The sequence below is a fragment of the Misgurnus anguillicaudatus genome, chromosome 4 (genome assembly GCF_027580225.2).
Source record: "Misgurnus anguillicaudatus chromosome 4, ASM2758022v2, whole genome shotgun sequence".
NCBI classification, from domain to species: domain Eukaryota; kingdom Metazoa; phylum Chordata; class Actinopteri; order Cypriniformes; family Cobitidae; genus Misgurnus; species Misgurnus anguillicaudatus.
Window position 1 is genome coordinate 22,112,065 of NC_073340.2, and position 17,516 is coordinate 22,129,580.

At 38.3% G+C, this 17,516-nt stretch overlaps 3 protein-coding genes across 4 annotated transcripts in view; 1 reads left to right on the forward strand and 2 right to left on the reverse strand.

Annotated features, from left to right (window-relative positions):
• Positions 1 to 3,176, reverse strand: part of acsf2 (acyl-CoA synthetase family member 2) — a 25,749-nt gene extending 22,573 nt beyond the window's left edge. Inside the window, exons 1-4 of the mRNA XM_055176095.2 lie at positions 3,034 to 3,176; positions 2,549 to 2,744; positions 620 to 748; positions 481 to 534 (exon numbers count right to left, since the gene is read on the reverse strand). Coding sequence (XP_055032070.2) covers positions 481 to 534; positions 620 to 748; positions 2,549 to 2,744; positions 3,034 to 3,143 — 489 coding nt within the window. The 5' untranslated portion in view covers positions 3,144 to 3,176. The remainder of the gene's footprint in view (positions 1 to 480; positions 535 to 619; positions 749 to 2,548; positions 2,745 to 3,033) is intronic.
• faap100 (FA core complex associated protein 100) lies at positions 3,135 to 8,319 on the forward strand. 2 transcript variants are annotated; one of them, XM_055176088.2, is made up of 10 exons: positions 3,135 to 3,262; positions 4,282 to 4,465; positions 4,539 to 4,651; positions 5,268 to 5,947; positions 6,035 to 6,250; positions 6,320 to 6,482; positions 6,558 to 7,407; positions 7,490 to 7,606; positions 7,689 to 7,775; positions 7,905 to 8,319. In XM_055176088.2, the coding sequence occupies exons 2-10, from the start codon at positions 4,313 to 4,315 to the stop codon at positions 8,034 to 8,036; spliced, it is 2,511 nt and encodes an 836-aa protein (XP_055032063.2). In that variant the 5' UTR covers positions 3,135 to 3,262; positions 4,282 to 4,312; the 3' UTR covers positions 8,037 to 8,319. The 2 variants fall into 2 exon arrangements, with proteins under 2 accessions (XP_055032063.2, XP_055032064.2); XM_055176089.2 differs by lacking the exon at positions 3,135 to 3,262 and having other exon boundaries at positions 3,444 to 4,465; positions 5,295 to 5,947.
• On the reverse strand, positions 7,771 to 16,818 carry tap2t (transporter associated with antigen processing, subunit type t, teleost specific). The gene is made up of 12 exons (XM_055176093.2): positions 16,533 to 16,818; positions 15,823 to 16,373; positions 13,886 to 14,000; positions 13,678 to 13,808; positions 11,264 to 11,469; positions 10,970 to 11,167; positions 10,722 to 10,850; positions 10,367 to 10,555; positions 10,120 to 10,293; positions 9,851 to 10,010; positions 8,791 to 8,927; positions 7,771 to 8,540 (listed from the first exon to the last, which is right to left on the reverse strand). Exons 2-12 carry the CDS (start codon positions 16,355 to 16,357, stop codon positions 8,328 to 8,330), a joined length of 2,187 nt encoding a protein of 728 aa, XP_055032068.2. The 5' UTR covers positions 16,358 to 16,373; positions 16,533 to 16,818; the 3' UTR covers positions 7,771 to 8,327.
• Positions 16,819 to 17,516: the final 698 nt, after the last annotated feature.

A 17,516-nucleotide genomic window follows, 5' to 3' on the forward strand; every position in this document is an offset into this window, starting at 1 on the left:
TGCGTTTCATATATGCAACACGTGTCCTTTCGATGTCATTACGCAATTACGTGATGTCACACAAACGTGACACAGACGGAGAAAGAAGAGAAGTTTTGGTTTAAAAGTGCATATTTGTTATTTTTCTTGCCAAGAATGACAATCGTTTGGCTAGATAAAACCCTTATGCCTCATTTGAGATCATTTAGAGTCCATTGCAACTGCAATTTTAAACTGCATTAAAACTATTAAGTGTTGGGGTCCTTTAAAATGTGAAAAATCCTGAAATGTTTTCCTCAAAATACATAATTTCTTCTCAACTGAACAAAGAAAGACATCAACATTTTGGATGACATGGTGGTGAGTAAATTATCTGGATTTTTTTACGAAAATTTACTAATCCTTTAATATCTATGCTTATGCAATCGACCAGTTCTGAAGTTTCTAATATTCTACTTTTATCTGTGTTTTTATTTTGTGCACGTATAAACATTAACTTACCTTTCTAAGTGCATATTCTGCCTCCTGCAACTGATAAGCTGGGTTCACTGATACCTTTAAAACAATAAAGTTTGTGCAAGTTAGACAAGCTGTTGGCAAATCCCCAGATAAACCATGTAAGGCAGATAAAAACACTCACCAGAATAATGCCGGCCTTAGCCGTGGCAAACTGCATCAGCACCCACTCATAGATGTTTGGTCCCCAAATCCCTAAACGATCCCCCTTCTTCAACCCAACAGCTAAGAGACCTGCAGCGGCCTGTTCCACCTGAAATCAAAATATCAGCCCATCTTCACATTTTAACACATTTGAATGGCCTAAAGGGATTTATTTGTTCAATGTTTAATAATTGGAAGTGTCATTTAACATCAATACATAACATACAAATAAAAAATACAGGTAAAACTACTTTTAACCTAAGACTTGTGAATGAGTCTAGCTGATGCGATGAGTTTCTTCAGTGCAGATTTGAACCCTCCAGTAGTTTTGTAGTCAAGAAGACCACCTAAACTGAGACCAAGTCATGACCAAGACCAAGACAGGCCGAGACAGAGACAAGACCAAGACTTTAAAGGGTCGAGACCAAGTCAAGACTAAGACCAAGACAGGCCGAGACCAAGTCAAGACCAAGACTAGTGCAAGTCACTGCATTAAAACACTTGATAAAATGTGGAACAACATATGATTAGGCACTTCTTGTCTGCGTGTGTGTGTGTGTGTGTGTGTGTGTGATCAGTAAAGTTGATAAAATAATCAAAGGCATTGCAGATATGTGGGAATTTATCTTTGTCTATAAGCAAATAAAAGTGAACAAACACTAATGAGCTGAAATCAACTTAACCATTTATTCTGAACTGTCTTTCCATGGCTTGGCATCCACTTAACACAATGCAGTTGTTTTTAGTAATAAAATTAGAAAAATTGTATTAGGAGAAACTTAAACAATGCTTAAACAATGCCAACATCATATGCCAAAACCTGAATAAACTGCATACAATTAATGATAAATAACTTTGTGATGTGCCATCAGTTGTGGTCTTGACTGGTCTTGAAATTAAATTCAGAGTCCTCTTTGTCTGAGAACGAGACAAGACCGAGTAAAAATGTGGTCGATTCCAAGACGAGACCAAGACCTTTAAAAAGTGGTCTCGAGAACTACAACACTACCCTCCAGAATGAACCATGACTCCTGTGGGTTTAAATTTCAAAATGATATGTTGTTGTGTGTTTAAAATAAACATGTTTGTGCTGTACTATCCTCAAACTGCACTGATTGGCTAGTAACTTGTTTATGATATGTTATTCCTATACGAATAAATGTTTAACCTACTTATCATAATTTATATTGTGACCCACTACCACATCAAATCTGGCAGAGAACAGTCAAATCTGTGCCAAGTAGCTCACACCGATCAATTCAGAGTAAAATTCAGGTTTCAGCAAGGTGCACACTACTACCGTTGCATTTGGACCTTGGCAGTCAGTAAATATGGAGGAAAGGTCACAACTTAATAACTAACATCATAAAACACTAATACTTTTATAATCATTTTCATGCATGTGAAATCCAGCCTCATAATCTAATTATAAGATTAGGTGCATTAAAGTTTAATTTCATTTATTGATTTTACGCTGATATCAATCTTCCTTACTCAGTCAACATTAAATATATTAAAGGTTATATTTTTCACAGAATGTTCTTTATATTACATAGGATAATAGGAAAACACTAAATTACAAAATGTTACTTAAGATGGGTTTTCACAGACAGGGTCACATATGTTAAAATGGAAAGTGAGTGTTTAGTGTTATTAAACACTCTAAAAATTGCTATACTATAAATATTAGTCGTGTGCTAAATATAAAAGACTAAATATTAGGATTTTACATGAAACTTGTGGTAGCAGAACCGTATTTAGTTAAGCTTAATAGGGGACTGCTTAAGAATTTATTTTTAGATTGGGCCCAGATCACTCTTTTACACACTACACTTTGAACATTGGGAGGGGGCAGTGTGGACCCTTTTCAGCAAAGCTGAGGGGAAACACTGGACTTCAGGTCACTCACATCTTGGTAAAACTCTGCAAATGTCTTGCGGACGCCGTCCTGCACAAAGACCAGAGCTTCACGGTCAGGGTGACGGGACACTGTAGCTTGAAGGCATTGGTCCACGGTCCTGTATAACAGTGAATGAGCGGAGATACCGTGGGCATAGCTGGTGATCAGGGTTGGGACACTGGGTGGGCTATCCACATGAATTGCACTGGAATAAAAGCAAAGCAAATGGAGAAGTGTGTAACGTTGCATAGACAGCAATACTTTTTTAAAAAATGTATTATTGTAAATGAGGTGAACAGTAACTCTAATTCTGTTTAATTGCCCTAACATAACAGCGATAGTACTGATATCAGACGTCGTTCGTTAGTTCTTATTAAACTACTTAAGAGTTTTCTAATGCTAAGTAAAGCTAAACTTTCACAACGCTTGAACAGTTTTAGAAAGTAAATTAAACGAAACATGTCAATGCATGCGTTTACAACTCGAGGTCTTACCAGCTCTGCTGAGCAAATATGAAAGGTGTCCGAGATCTTTGCAGAAGGTTCACGCTTTTGCAGAATTTCACGGTCGCGCGCAAATTTGCTAGAAGAAGTTTCGGAGACATTTTTCACTTCCACGTTTTGTGTTGTGTTATTTAACAACTCTGGTAAATGATTTGTTCAAAAACTCGACGCTACTACAACCGACCGGAACGCCCAAAACTGCAGTGTTGACGTGTATGAGGTAAAAAATGCACATAACTTTAAAATAAACACTCCTGAGTTGATTTCATCGTTGAATCAAATAATGTTCGATTTCTTTTTACGCCAAAATCTTGTAGCAGCAATCCCCAAAAGTTGCAAAGGCGCGACTTCAACTTCCGACAATACAAGCAGCAGCTGTTACGATATGAACTGTAGAGGACGCAAACAACAATCGTTATCATAGAATCTTGCTCAGCCACGTAAATACACCCAGATTTGCAAAACATATAGCGACTGCAACGTTTTAAAGTGTTGTCATAACAGTAATGAACCAGTTTTCTTTATTAGGATTTTAGTCCAAAGCATTAAATATGTTAAACATTTATATGAGTTTTTATTTTTTTAACGAAGCACATGTGGGCAGGTTTGCTTGCTCAGTCTTTACCTCGACTAAAAACTTAAATAATTATCAAAGACAAAAACTGTTACATTAAAAAGGTGCGCGGATTATAGAAAAACGTCTGTGGAATGTCTGAAGTAAACATTTGCATAGTTTGTTTTTATTCTGTGTTTATATAGCCACAGGTACAGTTTTAGACATAAATGCAAATACTTATATTAAGCGTGCCAAATGCGTACATGTAAAGTAATTCCTCTGGCTATTAGATTTTAACCTTTTGTTAGTATTACTGGTTTATCCACAATTTTTACTAGTTATTTTCACTGACTGTGCTGATATTTTGGCAGTTTGAACTATGGGCGTGTTTAACTGCGGCGCTGCGTATGCGCTGCGTGCGCAGACCGATCAGCATATGACATCAAAGTTTCGCGAGAATTTATAAATGCCGTTAAACGAATCCTATGAAATGAATCTAGTTCACCTGCAGATGGCAGACTTCTCAAATCTGTCCGGTGAAAGTTCATTCTAGACAGAAGAAGAAGAAGAAGCTGGACTTCATTGGTTACTGTAGCGGCGCTTACATGAAATAGTTTAGAAAACATTTCTGTCATACTAATGAGCTGTCTGTACGTGAAACATCGTTTATGTCTTGAATTTAGGTTATCTTAAAGAATGTAATAAAAGCTTGTGATGGAGGCGATGCGGTGCAGTGTGGAGTATTTATCTGAGTTCAGTGACTGTCAATCATACAAAACGCACATCATTCATGACGGCACAAATTTGCTGTTGACTAGCGGAGACACTCATGTACTTGTGTTTCATATCCAGCAAAGAAGAGTCACGGCAAGTACATGTCTATTGTAATATACCGGTTTGATTTGTTTACAAGCTCACGTTAATAAATGTTGTTTTTCAGACCGTACTGCACTTTGAAACTCCAGTCACATATGTAGCACTAAGTGATGATAAACTTCGACTTTATGCCCTTTGTGAGAGCGGTGGGCTTTACTGCATTCCTCTGCCAACGAGGTAACAGTATCCTAATGTTTGTTCCCTTTTTTGTAGTAAATTATTAAGACTTATAAAACAAAGCAATGTTCCCTTTATAAATCACAGATCACCTGCAAGTGTACGTACATGAATCATCCTCATATTACACCCTGCAAGCCCATTCTCCCATAAAGCCAGTAGCAGTTTTAACAAAGTGGCATGGCATCTATGCCACTATGTTTATGTGTTCCGGTTTCCATTGGCTCGTACCAGGGGCTCGTCGAGTGGCACTTCCGGTGTCCATTGGCTCATGCCATTTTTTAGTGCCTCGCCGAGTCGCACCTTTGTGTGGAAACTGGCGTACGCACTTTTCCAACCTCGTTTTTTGCGCACGCACGATTTCTAAATGAGCCCCCTGCTGAAAAAGCAATATATTGGTTGTAAATGCCATTATAATTCCCATCCACTAGATACCACTCAACACATTACCTGTAAAGTCCCACATAAACCATTATAGTTTCCAATACAATTCCCAACTTTTAAATCCATTACAATTTCTGTGATGGTTTCCTTTTTGTAGCAGGATGACATAGATTTGCAATGTCAAAAGCATAGTAAAGTGATTTTTTTATAATCTTGATGATTTTCTTCTTAGTTCTTCTGCGTTCTCTGTAAACAAAAGTACAGACCCAGTCGTGACCAAAATCTCAGATGACTGCATTGTCCTCAGAAATGTAAGCCTGCAAGCAGTCATCATAGTCGAGAAGATCCTCGTGACCCTCAGTCTTCACAAGTCCATCTGGAGTTTTGATGTCTACGAAGAGCCTGGATCCAAGCCACTTCATAAACTTGCATGTTTCCGGGTCACAACCGTCAACACACACGCGCAACACGACTCTCTAAACACCACAGAAGATTTAATAAACATAGAAAAAAACAGGAAATCCCTCCCTGTACTGACATGCATATACCCCGCAGTCTCAACGTCTCTCAGAGGTCACAAGTCGGACCTCCATCATAATCTTGAGCTTCGTCTCTTCAGGCTCTTGTTTGGAGTAGATGCCTCTTTGGTCAATTCTCCAGTCATTCTGTGTGGTTTACCCGATGGGCGTATTTGTTGCTTTCCTCTGCTCCTCCCCCAAACGTCTGGTCCAAAAGGTGAGCACAGGTCACCAATAAGAGTGCTGCAGAGCTTAGAACAGCCAATCGTCTTTCTTGGAACCTGCGACTCTGGGGAAGGTGGACCTCAGTGTCTTGTCGCAGTTGGTCAAAGAGGCAAACTTTTGGTGGTCAGAAGCAAGGAAGCTGGTTCGGAAAACAAGAATGCAGATTACAGTAAGAATCAAACATGGGAATCTATCTCTCTATCATTGTGCTTTTGCTAGATATAAATTTGCCAAAGTTGTCAATTTTTTTTCTCAGGTTTCAATGAACATAGCATACGAGGACCAGTGCTGTGTGCCTGTGTTGATGATAAATGCCTTTTCTACAGCTCACTTAATGACCTACAAGCTCTTCAACTTACCAAAACATCATCACCAGAGGAAGCAACCGAATCCCAGCTTCCAGCTCTGAGCTCAAACAGTCTTGGTGTACATAGGGTTGTAGCACTGGCTGGGCCATATACTAATGCCACAGGTACTTTGCCCAAGTTTTTGGCACGTTTGATTGTTTGACGTTTGAGTCACAAACAGTTTGTGTTTGCAGTTGAAGGATCTGCGCACCTTTTGGCCTTATCCTTAAGTGGAAAGCTCATGCAGGTGAATCTTCCACAATTGCACGATAAAGAAAACCAATCAACATTCTCCTCGTCTCAAGCAGGACAGAGAGTGAAAGATCTCCTGGCATCCATTGGAAATGTTTGGGAGAAGTAAGATCAATATTTTGCCTTTGAATAACTTCAGGTTTTCCAACTATGACAATTTCCTTTTACTCTCTTCACCAGGGCGGAGTCCTTGAAACAGAAACTGCAGGGGAAAAATGAATCTCTCAAGCGTCTAAATCAGGTCATGAATGTTTGCAACCTCCTACTGAACAATCGTGGGCATCAAAAGGAATTTAACATGGATAAGCAACCAATCGGCTGTCGTGGTGTGGTTAGATGGAACTCGTTGCTCCAAAAGGACTCTTTGACTCTCATGTGTGTACTAGAAAACACAAGCACGTTTACATTGGAACAGGGCTGGACTTTGTGCCTTCAGGTGCACCCATTATCCCAATCTCAGGAGTGCTCATCCAGGACGTACTCATTCCCATTCAGGAAACTGGACTGTGGTCAAAAACTTAATGTAACGATTCCTATCGAAAGGGTCGACGAGCTGCCAGTAAATGTCTTTTGTTCTCTTGCTTTCACTCTTACTGCTTTATTTGGAGCATCTGATTCATCTTCCCAATCTCTTGGCGTTTCCCAGCACACAAGCATTGGGTCCATCAGTGTACCTCTTAATACATTAACAGTGGACTGGCTAGATGCTTTAAGGCACGAAGGATCATTTACTTCTGGACACAACAGTACTGCGGACACCATCCAAGCATTTTTGCGTTCAAAAGGAGTACTAACCCAAGACTCCGATATTGCTCCTAAATCCGGACCTCTTGGGGTGGTGGTGAGGGTATCGTCAGAGCTTCTAAAAAGCAAACTACACCTCAGAACCACCAGCAGTGCAGAAATGTGTTCGTCTGTACTAAACTGGTTGGTTTCTAAGCCTGATACAGCAGAACTTGTATCTGTACAAACTCAAGTTGTGTGTGCCTACAGCCCTGATGGACAACCTATCAAGCTACTGGCTAAAGAGGTGCTAATTACTTATTAATGATCAGTCCAGATTCAGATAAGTTTATAATTTACATTGATAGTTACCCATGTCTTTGCTATAGGTGACTTTGGGAGATTTTAGTTCTGAAGGACCTCTAAATGTTCTGGAGATTTGTGTGGAGAGTACATCTATGGCAGCGGTGTGTGGACTGCATCATGCCATTTTGAGGCGTCTACAGGTGCTTTTATCACAAAGTCTAATCATTTTAAACATAAACTCACAATTGAATCCAATGTACAAATCCTGAAATTTTCTTGTAGGTGCTGCTCGGAGACAGAACCACAAATCATGGGCATGCAAAACCATTGCAAGCACAAAGACTGTGCGAAACTGTCCGGCATGTTGAGGTAGATCTGATCACACTTTATTTTTTATTACTTGGCTTGTTGGTACATTACCAGATCTTGCATAAAAATATTATTTTATACATTTACATATATCAAATACAACACTCAACTGTCTTTTTCTTTTATCAGTCGCTTTATAAAGACCTTCAGGATGCTTACAATCAAGCTGCTCTTGGTGGATCCACAGAATCGAACAAAAGCTCTGAGATACTGTTTCGCATTTTTCTGGACCTGAGGGCAAACCCACTTGTCATTATTTGAATGAATTATACACTACAATAGTTGTATTGTATAATTCAAAGTACTATATATACAGTAATATACTATCATAGTGGATGCTGTTGCTGTTTTGCTCCAAAACATTGTGTCCTTTTCATAATCAATAAAATACTATACAGTAAGTATGTAAAAAGATAGTACACAAGAAACAATAAACTTCAGTATAACATCTCCACACACAGGCCTGTAGTGCCTTTATGTGAGAGATAACTCAATCTGTTAGTATGAACTATGCGTGTAAAAATAAAGATATCAGTTTAATCAATATCTGTCTCACTCCGCTGGTTGTGGCTCAGTATTAAAGAGTTTTTCCTTGAGTCGATAATATCTTCCATTCTGATCGGCCATTAGTTGCTGGTGAGTCCCCTCTTCCACAACCTTCCCATCTTCCATGAAGATAATGTGGTGTGCTTTTTCCACAGTCTCCAATCGATGAGCTACCACCAATACTGTCTGATCTGTTATGTTATTGAGCACATCTTGAATCTGGAAAATACAGTGGAAAAACATTTGAAATGATGTTTTATTGGTATCAGAGTATGTGAGTGGAGCACGATTTTGCCTGGAGCTTTCGTGCGTTGTGGTTTTCTATTACTCCGAGAGCACTCCACTACCACTCCATCACAAGCACAACTCGCGTTACAGCCACACATATACCCTGATTGAGATATACTTTAAGTTACACTTAACAGCAGCGTAAAATATCAAGATGTATTTATTGTGTAAGAGTCCATACTGCTTGTTGTGTGCTGCCGTCCATGTGGCTGGTTGCCTCATCTAAGATCAGAATCTGCGGTTTCCTTATCAGAGCTCTGGCTAAAGCGATACACTGCTTCTGTCCTGCAGACAGCTGGTCACCACATTCACCAACATCTAAAGAACACAAGAGTTTACAAAATCTAACATAAGCAATAAGATTCAGACCTAAATAAATTTATATTCACTGATTGGATTTTCAAAGTTTCAAACTCTTAAAGGGACACTCCACTTTTCCGGCTCCCTTAGAGTTAAACATTGGATTTTTACCGTTTTGGAATCCATTCAGCCGATCTTCGGGTCTGGCGGTACCACTTATAGCATAGCTTAGCATAATCCATTGAATCTGATTAGACCATTTAGCACCACACTCAAAAAGAGTTTCAATATTTTTCCAATTTAAAACTTTACTCTTCGGTACTTACATAGTGTACTAAGACCGACGAGAAATTAAAAGTTGCGATTTTCTAGGCCGATATGGCTAGGAATTATACTCTCATTCTGGCGTGATAATCAAGGACTTTGCCGCCGCAACATGGCTGCAGGAGGCGCAATGATATTACACAGCGCCTGAAAATAGTCCCCTTGGTAACTTTCTATAGCAGAGGACTCTTTTCGAGCACTGTGTAATATTGCGCTTTCTGCAGCCATGTTACGGCAGCAAAGTCCTTGATTATTACGCCAGAATGAGAGTATAGTTCCTAGCTAAATCGGCCAAGAAAAAAACAACTATTAATTTCCCGTCTGCCTTAGTACACGATGTAACTATACGGTCAAGTTTTAAATAGGAAAAATATCAAAACTCTTTAGTAATTTTTGAGCACGATGCTAAATGGTCTAATCAGATTCAATGGATTATGCTGAGCTATGCTAGAAGTGGTTGCGCCAGACCTGGAGATCGGCTCACTGGATTCCAAGGCGGTAAAAATCAAATGTTTAACTCTAGGAGAGCTGGAAAATCAGCATATTTTCAAAAAAGCGGAGTGTCCCTTTAAGTATGGAGTTCCGATGACCATTTCTGAGTTTAATTGTTTTCATACCCGTGTCATATCCCTGCTCTAGGTTGCATATGAACTGGTGTGCATTGGCTTTCCGAGCAGCTTCTTTGACTCTTTCGAAGGAACAATCCTCTAATCCGTACTCAATATTATGTCTCACGGAGCCAGAGAAAAGCACAGGATCCTGGGATACCATCGCCACCTAAAAATGACATGCAACTCATATATTAATAACTACAATTTCATCAAATTGCAATAACAGAACTCATTCTTTGCAAAGTTAACATTTGTACTAGTTTATAATAGCATGCCTTTTGGTGGAAGTAATTGTGTTGATAGCGATATAGAGGTTCTCCATCCAGCAACACCTCACCCTCCTGTGGTTCATAAAATCGCTGCAGCAAACAAACACAAGAAGTCTTCCCACCACCAGAAGGTCCCACCAATGCTGTCACCTTCCCCGGACTCAATTCTAAATTCACAGACTACAAGAATATTTGGTAAGATTAAGACTTAACTTGTTAAGTGTAACGTTTGTGGCATTAATAAAAGTTATACCTCAAGGGCTTTATTATCAGGCCGTGCGCTGTAAGAAAAGGTGACATTCTCAAAAGTCAGTCTTCCCGTGAGTTTCTCGGGCGCCAGATCTTCTGCCTCTCTCATCTGTGGCTTCCTATCGAGCAGCTGGAAGACTTTTACTGCAGAGCCGACAGTGTTTAACATGTCTCCATAGATATATACAAGTTGCTGAGAATATAATAATGGGCAGAATTTAGTGTTGTTAATCTGTAATTGTAATATGCTCCTGTAGCTAAGTAAGTACAGCACTGCATTAGCAGTGCAAAGGTTATAGGTTTGCATCTCAGGGACACACATATTGTTAAAAAGTACAAATGCACAAATGCAATCTCACCTTCATGTTAGTCACCATGTCCTTCTGGTACAAGACGAACGCAAGAAGGCTGCCACTGCTTAGCTGTCCAGAGGAGATGAGATTTCGACCTTGGAACAGCATTGCCACCCTCAAGCCCAATGTAATAAACTACATTGTTGGAGTAGCAGATAATAAAGATAATTTTAGAGACAGATACTTTTGACTTGCATTTGTGCGCTGGACAGGGAGCTATTTATTTACACTGTAAACCAATAGGAATGCTTTACCCTTCGTATTAAAAGGTGAACAGCACTGTAGATGCCCTTTCGTTTCAACAACTGGAGCTTATTGTTCAAAGCCTGTTCATATCTTCTCTGCTCCTGAGCCTCCGCTTTACAACTGCGTACCGTCTTTATAGACCCAATGACAGAAGATGCCAAATTCGCAATTTCTGCATTGCAGTCCTGAATTTCTCTGGATGTTTTCTGTAGGATATGAAACCGTGAAAATAATCAATCATCTACAGGACAAAAACAACCCTGATGCTTTATGACCTACGCTTAAAATATTTGTTTGCTTACCTGTGAGAAGTTGTTGTATGAATTCTGAATGAAAGCAAGAACAGGCATCTCTATGCATGTGAGGAGCGTTAACTGCCAGGACAGGCCCAGCATAAAGTACAGCATGCCACATGTTTTCACCAGACTGCGCAGTAACACGTTTACGTTCATGGCGACAGAACGGCCCATCTTATCCGTGTCAGAGATCAAACGTGAAGTGAGACTTCCTGTAATAAAGATATTTTTTCACCTATTCACCCAAACGTTATCTCTCTTAAGCAAGTCCTGCAATTTATTTTCTAATTCCTGCATGTTTTTAAACCGAAACAAAAATGTCACACGCCTGTGGATGGACACCCATCTTTTTATTAGATTAAGCTTAAGACGGTACACCTCTCAGAAAACACACACATAAAGATAATTTTAGATGTTTAATGACTATTTTGATAGCATTGAAATCGACAGACAAAGGCTTAATGTAGTTATTTTTAGAAAAAACTCAATTTCGACCAAAATCGACATTGGCTTTCTTTTGCCATAGCTTAACCTGATAACCTGCGCGAGGGCGTGGATGTACTGAAGAGCTATTTATTTACATAATGTAAATTACTGTTAGTTTAAATGTAGGCCTACTTACATTAAACAACTATACATCATTAAAAAGTGTTTTGATTTAAGATTTAGTTTTTGACCTTTATTTTAATCTTAGAATCCTAGTAACAGTAATTTCTTCATTTTTGTCAGGAGTTATGAAAATGAAAAACGGTACATACCTTTAATTTGAAATATAACCCTCAGCCGCACTCATTGATAAAAATACTCCTCCGTGATCGTCATGAAAGCACTCGATAAAACAACATCTATCGGGGCTTTTAATTCAAAGTATGCATATTTGGAGAAATATTACTTCAATTTTATATGTTTACTTCAAATTTCTGCAGTGGGGTTAATATTTCACCCATTTTTATTGCAAACATGGCGATATGAGGAAGTTTGCAGTCATTGACACTCAGTTTGTTTCATTCATACGTGAAGCCGGAGGGCGCTAAAGTCTGAAACTCTTTCATAAACTTTCATAGAAAGAATAAGACGTCAGTCAGCTCAGCAGCAGCAGCTGTCAGTCAGACGTGAACTTGAGCAGTGACCTGCAACGAGCGATCGCTGTTTTTATAATGACATGTAAATAAAGATGTTTTGATGTTTTAAGACCATAGAGACAATAAACACGATTAAGATTATATATGGTTTGTCTGTATTTTTAACGCTATGTCTATTATTTTTATAACAGTACTGTATATTATAATGCTATGCTAAGCTAACAGCATAAATAACATAAAATTGTTTATTTTCGGTCTTATTTTATGATCCAAAGCCACATCAGATCACGCATGATTGTTTAAGCACTCGACTTTTGATGTTATAATGTGAGTTTTATTATAAATGCTTTTATTTGTAGTGTTTTGATGGTATGCTAAGCTAACGTACTAGCTGTTCTGTAAACATCTGCTGTCTGGAGATATGAGATATGTGTTTCTAGGAATAATTTTGACTGGTAAAGCTTCTTTAAGGTAAGTTTCTTTTTGTAAGAAAGGACTTTAATAAAAAGAAAGTGAATTGAGACAAAAGGAGGAAATAAAACACTAAATAGAAATTATGAGCAATTATTATATTGTTTATAATAATAAAATAAACATTTAGACAGCCATATCCCGGATTAAAAGTTGTTAATGACTCATCCGGATGCTTATTTAATGAGTCTGTTTAAAACACGGAGCAATAGGACAATAAACTGAAAGGATGTTGTGAGATATAAATAAACAAACATTAGCTTAGCATTTTTGCTGTTTTCTCTAAATAAATTTACATGACATGGGTCTAAAAAACATTTCATAAAATACAGAGTTTTAGAGGTATCATCTTCAGATTTAAAACAGAACATGGTCATACCTGTGGTTTTAACTGCAGAGCATTTCTAGATTGCTCCAAGGCCAATTTCATTTAGATTTTCATAACAATATTTCATACATGTTTGGTGGAGTTTATAAAAAAGTATAATTTAAGCTCTCTATAACAACTTTTTTCATTATGACAGTAACTAATGTTCACCTCTTAATAAACTTCCAAGTGTCTGCTTTCAAATGAGACCAAACTTATGCTTTTAGTGCAAAGACTTCATAAACTGTATCTATTTTAGTTTGGCTATGACAGTTTTTGTGGGGGGGTTCAGAAAATGGAATGAGGGCTAACAGGTTAAAATTAGACGGTGCGCATTCCGACTAATTTTGCCAGCACAGGTCACAAATATATATTTTTTTGTGTTCAGCAAAACACAGACATTTTACCGGTTAATTAAGTAATTGGATACCAATATTATGCATAAATCATATGTATGTATTTACAATGGACTTGAGTATTAAGTAAAGAGGTAATCATACCTGGTTTGTTTTCTTCAAAGAAGTTTATCTCCTGTTTCATGAGGTTCTGAAACAGCATGTGTCGGATTCTCTTGTTGAGTCTGCTGAGGCTACACATGAACATCCCCCCACGCAGACCACCGAACATAGAACTTCAATACACAAATAAACAAATAAATACACAATGTGCAAACTATATTAGTTCGAAGAGAGATGATGTTATACTTACCTTCCTAGTGAGCAAAGTGCCATGAGTCCAACAGCCCACAAGAAGTTATTGTGTTGGTATTTTCCACTCAGTAAGTCAATAACTTTCCCAACGCTGTATGGAATGAACGTCTCAACTATAAAGAAAAGCAAATTATGTTCAGCAGTCTTTCTTACATTTTTAAATACGGGTCAATGACATGACGTTAATTATTTTGTGTCCGTATGGTTCAATTAAATGTAAAAGGGTTAATATTTCAAAATAAATTGACAGATTACTTGCATACATTCTCTTTTTTGAGGACCAAGTCTAAAATTTCTGGTTTTATTACATTTTGAAAGAATATTTGGGAGATAATTGCAAAAATGTCAATGTGGTGTAACCGGTCTGTGTCAATTGGTGTAACTAGTATTTTTTAAATGAAAATATAAATTAGGGATGCACCGATATGGAAATTTTGGCCGATACCGATAACTCTTTAAATTTGGGGATCGATAACCGATATCTTTGCGCTAGACTAGCATACTCTTCTTAAGCCCGCAACACGTGTCATCTTCGTGCTATGTCACATAAAGCACCAATAAAAACTCCACATGGCCAGCAATGAGCAAGTGAAGTGGTTCAACAAACCAAAATAATCCATCATTTATCGGCTTTCATTTATCGGCCTAATTTTGCTATCAGACCGATAACCGATAATTTTAAAAATAAGCAGTTATCGGCCGATAACGATATGTCGGCCGATATATCGTGCATCCCTAATATAAATATATTCATAAAAAATGTGGAATAAAATATGAACATCTAGTTTACTGTAATATGATTTTTTTTACATACATTTTTACATAATTTGTCAAAGATGATTTAGAAAACAGCTGTTTTCAGCTTATGTTACACCTTAGTTAACTTCAAATTCAAGGACTTTCCAGGTCCAAAATCCTCAAATTTAATGACTAAATGTGGGGACACATTTCAAGTGAGAGCAAGGTTGCATCGCGTTACCTTTTAAGATACATTGTTACAGTTCCCTTTCGAGGGAACTCACGCTGCGTCACTGCGGTCACACTTTGGGGACGCTTCCAAGGGTAAGTGCGTCTGAATGTGTATATCAAATTCAACCAATGGTGTGGCTTAACGACAAAGACAGGGTGACGCGAGAGCCAGGAAGTATATCGCTATCTAAAATATTGCCAAAGGCGGCGTTACAGGGACGCTGGAAGTATGCCTAGGGAGACGCAGCGTCTCGTTCCCTTCTCAGGGAACAACAGTTACATACGTAACCCGAGATGTTTTCATGTGTCAAACACAACTATGCAAAAAAGCATTTTGGTATGAATCAACATTCGCATACAGAAGATATAAGCATTTAAAGGGAACAGTTTAGCATGTGTGCTTAAAAGTCTAGAAATTTTAATACACTATGTGCACTGAAATAAACCTGATGCATGCTTTTAAAACAAGTTTTTTTTAAAGATTTTGAATTTCTCATCTTGACAAACTTGAATACTCATCTTATTTTTGTCACTGACCCATATAACAAAAAACAAAAGGGCAGACTTAATTTGAATGAAGTTTTAAAATTTCTTGCATATTACTTTGGATTATATAGTTTTTTGTTTTGTTTTTTGGTAACAGACACATTTGTACTAGCGCAAGGGTCTTCAATTAAGGGTCTTTCGATTAGTGTTTTATATGTTGTCTATATCTCTCTATCCACCAATGGGTCCTTGGCATAAACAAATTCAATGTTAAGGCCATTCTCTAGTTTACTGGATATATCCAGTCTTCCTGTAGCTCAATTGAAAAAGCACTTTGTTAACAGCGCAAAGGTCATGATCCCCAAATATAAAATTCCACATGAATGCAATGTACTGAATGCAATGTACTGAATGCAATGTAAGTTGCTTGGATAAAAGCATTTGCCAAATGCGTAAATGTAATCCAAATACAACACTCACACAACGCTGCCAGGCTGAGGAACAGGAAGGCAGTCCCTAGATGAAAATAGTCTGGTCTGGAATACCAAATTACTCTCTTCAGCAGAGCTTTGGCTTCTTCATCTTTCTTCTGGTTTCTGGCACCCTTAGCTGATCCACCACGTGGGAAGGCCATCTCCAACACCATATATACAATAGTAGATGTGGCAGAGCTCAGGATCACCATACCAGGATCAGGAACAGGGCTAAAACCTCTTACAGTCCCAGGTAGCATTGTCTGTACACTGTCAAACACTGCAGGTAAGAAGCTCAGTAAGGCTACCCATCTCTTCAGGAGGGAATGGACACTGTTGTCAGCAACTAGTGTGCTCACTGCACAAAGCAGAGCCCAGCTGATGGTCCTGAAAGCCCACAGGTCCCATATATCCAGGCTGCCTTCTCCATCCAACCTCAGCAACACAGCCCATACACAAACCCAGAGGATAAGATCACAGCACAGCAGATAGATAAGTGCTATTAATGTAGGAGTGGATAAGGGGTGAGTCTTGGGCAACATCTTTAAATGTAATAAACTGGATAAGACAAAACGAGTCATATGTTAGCAATGCATGGCGTCGCTTGATTGTGCATATTAAATGTTAACCACTTGACTGTATAGACTTAAACTTACTTTAAAGTATTGCCTGGCTATATATTTAAGCACTAAACAAATATCAGATATTAAGCCTTACCATAAGTTGTTTTTATCAATCCTTTAAGAGCGCCATAGCATGTCGACTGCCACTTTTGGTTTCACTTTCACATATCTGGGCGGTGACGACATTGTTTTCAGTTCCGCTTTATTAACAAACAGTTTATAAATTAAACGCACATAAAATATATATAATACGCAGTGAGAGATTTATTGAAACGAAATAGTCTGGTTATAGCAATGTGTGTTCAGTTTAACATCATCCTTATGAAGTTCCGCGAGAGCGAGTCAGAAGCACAGCTTTCGAATCCCTCTCGCGGTACTTTGATGTCATAGGGACGGTTCTACTTGAATGGGGAATATAAATGTTTTGCTCGCTAAGATCACAATAAAACAACATAATTTCGACCAACAATTAAACAAGAAAGCAATTGTACTATAAATATAATTTCTTAGACTTTCTAGGCTAAAATACAATTGTATCCCGGTTGCCCCAGCTACTGCGCATGTGCACCAAGTCTGTTGTGGCTGGAAGGGATACAGCTACGGCCAAAATCCCGTGAAATCCCGCTGGATGAGCGCTGTTTTCATCTCCATTCGAACCCTAAACCCAACATATAAGTAACGGGATTTGGCCGTGGCACTGCAACGTTTTGTTACGTTTTTGTAATAGTTTACACAATATTCCCTATCCAACGAGCCAGTCTTGTTAAAGGGGACATTTCACAAGATTTTTAAAATGTCAAATAAATCTTTGGTGTCTCCAGACTACATGAAGTTTTAGCAAAAAATATCATATTTATAATTTATTATAACAAGTTAAAATTGTCACTTTGTAGATGCCTGCAAAAAGTTTGTTTTGTGTGTGTCCTTTAACATGCAAATAAACTGATCTCTGTACTAAATGGCAGTGGCTTGGTTGGATAGTGCAGATTAAGGGGCGGTATTATCCCTTTTGACATCGCCAGGAGAGCCAAATTTCAATTACCTATTTTTTCACATGCTTGCAGAGAATGGTTTACCA

Coding starts and splice junctions, on each gene's coding strand:
- tap2t (XM_055176093.2), bottom strand. CDS start 16,357: ATGTTGCCCAAGACTCACCCCTTATCCACTCCTACATTAATAGCACTT. Junction 11,168..11,263: donor CATACAACAACTTCTCACAG/GTAAGCAAACAA, acceptor CATATCCTACAG/AAAACATCCAGAGAAATTCA. Junction 10,556..10,721: donor ACATGGTGACTAACATGAAG/GTGAGATTGCAT, acceptor TTATATTCTCAG/CAACTTGTATATATCTATGG.
- faap100 (XM_055176088.2), top strand. CDS start 4,313: ATGGAGGCGATGCGGTGCAGTGTGGAGTATTTATCTGAGTTCAGTGAC. Junction 4,466..4,538: donor TCCAGCAAAGAAGAGTCACG/GCAAGTACATGT, acceptor GTTGTTTTTCAG/ACCGTACTGCACTTTGAAAC. Junction 4,652..5,267: donor TGCATTCCTCTGCCAACGAG/GTAACAGTATCC, acceptor TTTTCTTCTTAG/TTCTTCTGCGTTCTCTGTAA.